At 43.2% G+C, this 10,073-nt stretch overlaps 1 protein-coding gene across 1 annotated transcript in view; it reads left to right on the top strand.

The window, feature by feature from the left end:
- The first annotated feature begins 3,242 nt into the window (after positions 1 to 3,242).
- The window catches only part of trim55a (tripartite motif containing 55a), a 121,080-nt gene continuing 114,249 nt past the window's right edge, over positions 3,243 to 10,073 (top strand). The window contains exon 1 of the mRNA XM_078540408.1: positions 3,243 to 3,572. Coding sequence (XP_078396534.1) covers positions 3,405 to 3,572 — 168 coding nt within the window. The 5' untranslated portion in view covers positions 3,243 to 3,404. The remainder of the gene's footprint in view (positions 3,573 to 10,073) is intronic.

The following is a 10,073-nucleotide window of genomic DNA, read 5'->3' as shown; positions in this document are numbered from 1 at the left end:
CCACCCCCGCCAATCCCGCCCGCCAATGGCAAAATTCTGCCCTGTGTCTATTTCTGAAGCATTCCTCAAGAGAGACTACAGACCTCTCCATGAGTGTCTGGTATCAATTAACAAATGTTATGTTGAAGGTGGTGGCAGATAAATTAGAAATAGATTTTAAAGTAAGTGCTGGAGAGACGAAATTGTTGAGGTATTGGCTCAACATCTGATTCTTGGGAAGAAAAGATTCCGATAAGTGAAGCAACTCGAATTGGAAAGGGATAGAGAAAAACAAAAATTTGAGTTAGAGAAACAAAGGGAAATGCAAAAAAACTTGAATTAGGATTCTAAAGAGCACAAGAAAAAGAAAACGTTGCATTGCAAAGAGAGAGAAGCCAGACAATTTGAACTGGAGGCTTCAATTACATGAACAGGGAGTAGTAAGGAGACTTGATGATGAGTCTCCCTGGAGGGGGAGAGCAGAAATGAAAGGCCCGAGGCTCCTCAGAGCAGTAAAAAAAGAGACAATATGGAAGATAAGTATGATTCAAGGGGGCCAACATGTTATTTTTGCCATACGAGAGGTCATGTGAAGGCAGATTGCTGGAGTTTAAAACCCCAAACTGCAAAGCATTTGTGAGCACGCAGAGAGTGACTACAGAAAATGTTGCACCAGTAGGTGGCGCTAGCAACAAACCAAGATCTTCGAGTGTATTTACTTTTGGTAAACATCAGAACATAGAGGATTAGAAAAATGTTGTATTCATAGGTGAGGCTTCCACATCTTTAGCTGGTGAAGCAGGCAAACAAATAAATATTCTAAGAAATATGGAGTCAGCTCAATCACTGACCTGATATTGGAAGGAAGGTCATTGATAAAGCAGCTGAAGATGGTTGGACTTAGGACACTGACTGGTGGAACTCCTGCAGCGAAGTCTTGGGACTGAAATGATCGATTTCCAACAATCACAACCATCTTCCTTCGTTCTAGTTCTCACTCTTTAGTCCATGCTTGGACCATGAGGTCTGAAGCTGAGTGGCCTCGGTGGAACCCAAACTGAACATCAGTGAGCAGGTTATTTCTGAGTAAGTGCTGCTTGATAGCACTGTCGACGATATCTTCCATCACTTTACTGATGATGGAGAGTAGACTGATGGGGTGGTAATTGGCCGGGTTGGATTTGTCCTGCTTTTTGTGACAAGACAAATCTGGGCAATTTTGCACATTGCTGGGTAGAAGCCAGTGTCGTAGCTGTACTGGAACAGCTTGGCTAGGGGCGCAGCAAGTTCTGGAGCACAAGGCTTCAGTACTACAATTGGGATGTCGTCAAGGCCCTTAGCCTTTGCTGTAACCCGTGCCTTCAGCTGTTTCTTGATATCACGTGGAATGAATCGAATTGCCTGAAGACTGACATCTGTGATGCTGGGGATGTCAGAAGGAGGCCAAGATGAAACATCCTGGGGGTTACCATTGACCAGGAGCTGAACTGGACTAGCCAATGCTGTGGCGACAAGAGCAGGTCAGAGGCTGGAAATGAACAGGGAGTAGCAAGGAGACTTGAAGATGAGTCAGCTTTAATCCTAGGAGGGGGATAGCAGAAATGAAAGGGCAGAAGCTCCTCAGAGCAGTAAAGAAAAAGATAAGTATGATTCGAGGGGATTTGAGTGATTGAGCTGACTCCATATTTCTTAAGAATATTTATTTGTTTGCCTGCTTCACCAGCCAAAGATGTGGAAGCCTCACCTATGAATACAACATTTTTCTAATCCTCTATGTTCTGATGTTTACCAAAAGTAAATACACTCGAAGATCTTGGTTTATCGCTAGTGCCACCTACTGGTGCAACATTTTCTGTAGTCACTCTGCGTGCTCACAAATGTTTTGGAGTTTGTGGTGAGTAACTCAGCTCCTGACTCCCCGAAGCTTGTTCACCATCTAAAAGGCACAAGTTAGGATTGTGATGGAATACTCTCCACTTGCCTGGATGAGCGTGGCTCCAACAACACTCAAGAAGGTTGACACCATCCAGAACAAAGCAGCCCACTTGATTGGCATCTCATATACCACCTTAAATATCGTTCCCTCTTCCACTGCTGCACAGTGGCAGCAGTGTGTATCACCTAAAAGATGCACTACAGCAGCTCAGCAAGGCACCTTTGACAGCACCTTCTAAAGCTGCAATCTCTACCACCTAAAAGGACAAAGGCAGCAGTTGCATGGGAACATCATGGGAACAAGTTCTCCTCCAAGTCACACACCATCCTGGCTTGGAACTATATTGCCATCCCTTCACTGTCACTGGGTCAAAATCCTGGAACTCCCTTCCTAACAGCACTGTGGGTGTACCTATACCATATGAACCGCAGCAGTTCAAGAAGGCAGTTCACCAACACCTTCTCAGGGGCAATTAGGGATAGGCAATAAATGCTGACCTAGCCTGCAATCCCCACATTCCATGAAAGAATAAAAAAACATTACATGCTGTTTGGCATACACATGCTCCTGTGTTGTAGCTTCACCAAGCTGGCATCTCATTTTTAGGCATGCCACATTCTTCTCATGGCATGCTTTACAGTATACACAAAAGCTGTGTCTCATAAATAGATCATAACAAAACTTACTAATGATTTGAATGATTCATAAAATGATCACAGTTAGAATACCCTTTCAATCTCTTTAAAATTGAAATACTTATTCGTTTTGCATTTTATATCAAAGCAATGTGCATAAAATATTTAAATATTATTAGGAGACATTCCATCTTTTTATATTTAAGCAAAAAGTAATAGTGTACTCTCCTGATTATTATGATAAACACATACTATGTATAGTATCTCTTTGCTATTTAAAACTTTAACTTGGCTCTAAGTTTGAGTGAGCCTGTGCAGAACTGTCAAGGTATCAGCAGTCATTGTCATGATATCAAGATAGTTTAATAAAACACAATTTGCATATTACTGCACTACTGTCTTGTGGGGGCTGTGAATTTGGCAAAAGTTATTATGTGTAGTTCTATTTGACGTTGTTTGTTTCAATTCGGGTTAAAGAACAGTTCTTTCTAAATGTCAGTGTCCAGTGAAGCAGCTGTTTTGGATGTGAGTGCTGACAGGTGTAAGTTTGGAGAGAAAGAAAGAAGATAGACAGCAGCTCTGGCAGTCAGTCTCATTCGGTGCCAGTTTCATATAAGGACATAGCAGTGCAAGGCAAACATAGCAACGGCTGACGTACTGTTGCTAAAAACAACACCAAATCCACCAGTCCAATCCAAGATACTGTGACCCATGCAGAAACAGTGAGAAGTGCTCTAGTCTCTCAGGTCACAACCTCAGTCCAAGCCAGGAAAAAAGGGAAAAGAGAAGCTGGACACGGTTTAATTTCTGAAGTTAAATTTAGTAGTTAGACCTAATCTTGGAAACTTCCTGACATGACCACTTCCATGGACTACAACCTTTTGACCAATGATCGGCAAACCATGGACAACCTGGAAAAGCAACTGATTTGTCCGATCTGTTTAGAAATGTTTTCCAAACCCGTTGTTATTCTCCCATGCCAGCATAACTTGTGCCGGAAGTGTGCGAATGACATGTTTCAGGTAAGCTGATGGCTGCTGGGACTGTGTATATATCACTTGAAAGAGAAAGCACTAAATTAACTAATTTGTAGAGCTGTGATCACAAAGTAAGCTTTCTATTGTTGATATAAAGGAGAGAATGGCCTCCCATATCAGACAACAGGTCTTGGGGAACATTTATCCCAGCAAAGGCTGGAGTGGGATGAGGTGCTAGCCTATGTTCTGTGCAAGATCTTTTTCTTTACCCAACTTTTTCAAAGGAATTCCATAGGAAAATAGCTTTCATGTGGAACGTAGTTTAAGGAAGCTTTTTCAAGGAGTTAGAATGATGAGCAAAGGGGTTAAGTGATTTAGGCCTTTCTTAATGATCCATGCTTTAGTTACCTCTAGATTTGACTATTCAGTGCATGCCTGCCCTGCCTCTCAACTTCCGCCTTTCATAACTTGAGGCATCCAAACACCCGCTGCCCATGTCCTAATTCATACCAAGTCGCGTTCACCCATCACCCTCATTTTTGCTGACCTATGTTGACTCCCGGTTAAGCAACATCTCAATTTTAAAATTCTCATCCTTGTTTTCAAATCTCTACATGGCGTTGCCCCTCCTTATCTCTGTCATCTCCTCCAGCCCCACAATCCTCCAACATATCTGCACTACTCCAGTTCACACTTCTCATGCATTCCTGATTTTAATCATTCCACCATTGGCAGTTGTGGCTTCAGCTGCCTAGGCCCCAAGCTCTGGAATTCCCTCCCTCTACCTCGCTGCCGCTCTACTTTGCTTTCATCCTTTCAGATGCTCCTAAAAACCTACCTCGGCTGCTCTCGCACTCCCTTATGTAGCTCGGTGTCAAATTTTGTTTTATAATGCACCTTTAAGCACCTTAGAATGTTTTGCTACATTAAAGGCACTATATAATGCAAGTTGTTGTTATTTACTTTTTTGAAAATCTTCATTAATATTCATGTGAGTTGATAAGATATATTTTATTCCACCTTGACCATAAAGCTTGGCATCACATCCCTAATACTGATCCAAAAATTCCGCAGGACTTGACCCCAGCCTTCAGAATGGGATTGTACCTCCAATGCATTCTTGTGCCTTCTCTGCCAGAGTTACAGGATCAGTGGGAAGCACAAACTCCATTACAATTGAATCCCTGGTGCAGTATACCCGTTGAGACGGAAATCCTACTGCCACCCTCCAGGCTTTGAGCCAGCCCTGGCTAGTTCCTCCCCAGTTCCATGTATAAGGGGGCCAATTTATTTCCTGCTCCATTTTCTTCGGTGGGGGTTGTGAGGGGTAGTGGCAGGAGAAGGTAATCCAAGTCATATCCTTGACATGAAGCCCACCCATTAGGCCAGCATGGCTCAACACACTATGATCACTAGTCTCTGAAGATGCCAAATCACAACCAAGCCAGTGGATGGGAACTCTTGGCATGGGGCTTCCCTGGCCCTGTCTCTTCTTCACAATAATAATTGTCTTGCAAGCAATGGATGGAGCTACCACCCCTTACAAACCTTTGTAAATGGTGGAGACCTGGCAGTTAGTTCTCTGCCATTTTCTGGGAGATTTTGTTAGGCTTTAGGCCATAAGACAATAAGACGTAGGAGCAGAAGTAGGCCATTCAGCCCATCAAGTCTGCTCAGCCATTCAAAGAGATCATGGCCGATCTGATCTGATAATCCTCAACTCCACTTTCCTGCCTTTTCCCCATAACCCTTGATTCCCTTACTGATTAAAAATCTGTCTATCTCTGTCTTGAAAATACTTAACGACCCAACTTCTGCAGCCCTCTGCAGTATAGAATTTCACAGATTAACTACCCTCAGAGAAGAAATTCCTCCTTATCTGTTTTAAATGGGCGACCCCTTACTCTGAGATTATGCCCCCTGGTCCTAGACTCTCCCACAAGGTGAACAACCTCTCAGCATCTACCCTGTCAAGCTCCCTAAGAACCTTATATGTTTCATTAAGGTCACCTCTCATTCTTCTAAACTCCAATGAGTTCAGGCCCAACCTACTCAACTTCTCCTCATAAGAAAATCCCCCCATACCTGGAATCAGCCTAGTGACCCTTCTCTGGACTGCCTCTAATGCCAGTATATCTTTCCTTAGATAAGGGAACCAAAGCTGTTCACAGTATTCTAAGTGTGGTCTAACTAGTGCCTTGTGTAGTTTTAGCAAGACTTCCCTAATTTCATACTCCATTCCCTTTGAAATTAAGGCCAACATTCCATTTACCTTCCCTATTACCTGCTGAACTTGTACGTTAACTTTTTGGGATTCATGCACAAGGACTCCCAAATCCCTCTGTGCTGCAGCCTTCTGCAGTCTTTCTCCATTTAAATAATATTCAGCTCCTCTATCCTTCCTGCCAAAGTGCATAACCTCACATTTTCCCACATTATATTCCATCTGCCACTTTTTCCCACTCACTTAACCTGTCTATACTCCTCTGTAGACTCCTTGTGTCATCCTCACCATTTGCCTTCCCACCTATTTTTGTATCATCCGCAAATTTGGCAATAGTGCATTCACTTCCCTCATCCAAGTCATTGATATATATTGTAAATAACTGAGGCTGCAGCACTGATCCCTGTGGCACTCCACTAGTTACAGGTTGCCATCCTGAAAATGCCCACTTATCCCAACTTTCTGTCTTCTATTAGTTAGCCAATCCTCTATCCATGCTAATATACAGCCCACAACTTTCACTATAACTGGTAAGAAACCACTGGGGTCTCTGAACAATTTTATCACCACAAGATCTTAAATAGACTTTCAGTGCAGCCCACAGCACAACTCACAATTCCTACTAAATCTATTTCCACCATTAGATCTCAAGCAGGGCAAGAGAACGTCTTATACCCCTGGTAATTCCTGCATGCTTACAACTCACACCATGGACATGCCAGCTTCTTACAACTCAAAAAATGAAAATGAAATGAAAGTTGTCATAATCCCAGGGGGCTATAAACTGCTCCCTCATTAGAGAGAGACAACTGGTGGTGAGTTTAACCTGAGGATCACCACACCTCAGGTGAGGAGCGAGGTTGAGAAGGTGGGGCCTTCATGGATGACCTCAGCTGGTACGGGAATTGAACCCATGCTGTTGGCTTCACTCTGCATCACAATCCAGCCAACATAAGTAATATAAGCACCTACATAATTTTATGTAAAAACTGCCAATGCTTGACATATTCTTTGTGTTATATTGTCTCTTCTTCCCTCTTTGTCCTTTTTTAGGTTTACTGTCTTGTAACTAATATATCCTATCACACCTATTCTAAACTTCCTGTTCTTTTCATCTTCCTGCCCCAACTCTCCATTTTGAAAATGAGTGTAACTTTGCAAAATAGTCCCGTATGTCTGGCCAAAATCCATCTCCAAATGTTCATTCTTCAGCCATTCAAAAAGTGAAAAATTGACAGGGTCACATCATAAAGACTACTAAGTAGTCCGATAGTCCCAGAATGTCCGGCCACATAGACTTGTCTACAATGCTTCTAGAATTAATACACTGATCTCTTCCTTATAATTTTATTAATGTTGGCAGTGTTTTCAAATGAATGCTTAAAGTGCTTGTATCAAATTTCTGTCTCCACTATTTTACAGGAGGTATTAAAACATTTCAAATAAATGGGTTAAAGCATCGTTAAATTAATTGGAAGAGAGATTTAAATAAGCACAGTAAATTCTCATACAATTGCCTTACCAACAGTTAATTTTATTCATAATGCCTTTATGTTAATTGTGCATAATAGTTTTCTTTAATTCATGTCAGCTAATCTGCCAAGAGGGAGTTATTAGCAGTAAAACAGGAATATATCCAGTCCCCTGTTGTTAGTATTTGCAGTTTCATGATTACTTCTTTTCTTCCTATATAAAAAATATTAAAAATTAAAAGAGGATCTTGAAAATGCATAAGTGTTTCAAAGCCTGCACAAGACCTTTAATAGGAGCCAATTCTGGTAGCTGCAGCTACATTTCTACTCCCCGACCTGAATTTCCCTGACAGTTCATAGTGTCAGGACAATTGCCAAAGATACACTACCAAGTGTATCAACATGCCTGACTACTTTGGAAGCCAGCAATGTCAGCAAAAATGGGTGTATGCTGAGCAGAAAACAGCATCTTCTGGAGTGCCTTTAAGAGAAGTAGCTTTTTATATTTTTAAAAAGTAAAGTACTTTACTCTTTTAATAATCTTTATCCAATCTGAAACTATAGCAATGATTTATTAATTAACTTACTCAACTTGATTCCAGTATAAATTGACTATTTTTAGCAGGTATGTCATATATTGCACAGCCTCTCCTTATGCTTGAAGCAAATAATCTGACATTCAAAAGAACAGATGGTGTAGCTTTCAAGTAAAAAGACCACAATGGTTTTCCTCTATATGTTATCCCATTTTCACCCTCATTTCTGAGCAGGAAGATCATGGGTTGAAGCCTCGCTCCATGGTTTGAGCATATAATCTAGACTAACTGACACACAGTTCTCAATTGACAGAGTGCTGCATTACCAGATAGGTCAACTTCAACATCAGATATTAAAGCCAGCCACTGCCTTTCTGTTCAGGTGGCTGCAAAAGATTGCATGCTGCTATTCAAAGAGTAGAGAGTTCTTCTGGTGCCCTGATCAACATTCCTCCCTCAAAAAAAAACACCAAAATTGATTAACTACTCATTCATCTAATTTGTCGGATCTTGCTGTGTACAACTGGGCTGTTGAGGTTGCCTGCAAGTCACTATATTTTGAAAATAATACTTGGGATTTGTTGTACTTTGGAATGTGATAACATGCCTTCTAAACTCAAAATCTTTCTTTACACCTACATTTTAAGTTAAAAACTATGGTGGTCAATTTTCTAGCCTCTGCTTAAGTGTTGGGCAGAAAGATCACACTTGAAGCTGGGGTGTGGGGTTTATGGATCCTGCAAGAGTGGGAAATGTGCCATGCAGAGTGTCTGAATTAAGGGAGAGATGAAATTTCAATTTCCCGATGAGGGGTTGAGTTGCCGAGATTAAGGGTGGGATTTTCCATGCCTGCCGGTGTCAGGCGTGTTCGGTGGCGTGAGTGGATAATGTGGCGCAATTGGTTTCATGATGGCGTGAAACCAGTTAGTGATTGTCCGCTCAGCCTGCCAATGACGTGTCGCGTTCTCCGCCATCGGATGTCAGGAACTTAATCGGAATACATCGGCATATCATTATTAGGCTTGCCACCGGATCATACCCGCACCACCCCCCCCCAACCTACACCACCCCCCACCCCACTGGATCGTCCGCCCACGTTGGCGGGAAAACACACCAACATGTTTCACAACAGCACCTAAGCAGCATGCACCTGGCGGGCTGCACTTCGCTCAGGACTTCAAGGTTTGTTTGCCCACCTTACTTTGGGCAGCACTCACAATCATCAGCACCAGGCTTCACAGACAGCACCACATCACTTCTGGGAGGCTCACAGGCAGGTCTCTACCTACCAGATCAGTAATATGTGGGTGACTTTTCAATGATTGTAGAGCTAGGGCTTTCTTGGCAAAGGGGGTGAAGTGGCCTCAGGCAAGGGAAGAAGCTGCAGGACGAGAGCTGTGCTGGGGAAGGAGGGTATCCCAGGGTGTGTGTGGGGACACATGTTGATCTTTGCAAGTGGCGTCAAGATGGTGAAGGCTGAGGAAACAGTGAACAGAGGAGATGAGGCCAGATGGACATGTGAGGGTAAATGTGTGAGGATGGATGGTGATGTCCCTTGAGCTGGCAGTGAGTGAGATGCCAGTGAATGTGCGATGGGCTTAAGTGTGTGAGAGAGTGTGAAGAGATGGTTGCCATACCCTGGCTGCACAGATGAGATCATTCATCCTCTATCTGCATTGGATGGCCAACCTCTTCTGTGCCGCATTGGCACTGATCACCACTGCCACCGCCTCCCAAGCCTGGCTGCTGCCCATCCTATGTCCAGAGCTGGGTAGAGGACATTATTGCAGGCCTCCACGGCATCCACAAGGTGTACCAGTGACCCGAGACTAAACCTGGGGGCTGCAGTCTTTTTGCCTCATGTGGACATCTTCCCCGCAGCAGTCATGGGCTGAAAACACTTGAGATGTTTGCGTGCGGCTGGACTTTAAATATGGCACCCGGCGTGATGAAGCGGCGAGACGATGGCATGATGGCGTCCACTATGGAAATGGTGTTTCCCGGGAATGCATAACTTATGCGGCAGGTTTGGGATAATACAGCGTGAAAGCCTGCCATTGCGGCAACGGGTAAAACATCATTTTACCCACTCGCTACCGCACTTAGTACAAATCTGGGACGATTCCGCCTTAAGTCAGCGGTGTTTTTGTGGTGAGTCAGGCCTCACCCTGGCCTGTGGCAGGTTCCCACTTGTAATACACTGCATACCATGAATACTCATTAGCGTAAAACATTTTTAAAATTACGTCCTACCTTCAGATAAAGTCAGCGCCGCACGAGAATCTCATGGCAACCAATTAGTGTTTATTTAAAG

This window comes from Cetorhinus maximus, chromosome 4 (genome assembly GCF_964194155.1).
Source record: "Cetorhinus maximus chromosome 4, sCetMax3.hap1.1, whole genome shotgun sequence".
In the NCBI taxonomy this organism is placed as follows: domain Eukaryota; kingdom Metazoa; phylum Chordata; class Chondrichthyes; order Lamniformes; family Cetorhinidae; genus Cetorhinus; species Cetorhinus maximus.
This window is presented reverse-complemented; position numbering and strand designations above follow the sequence as displayed.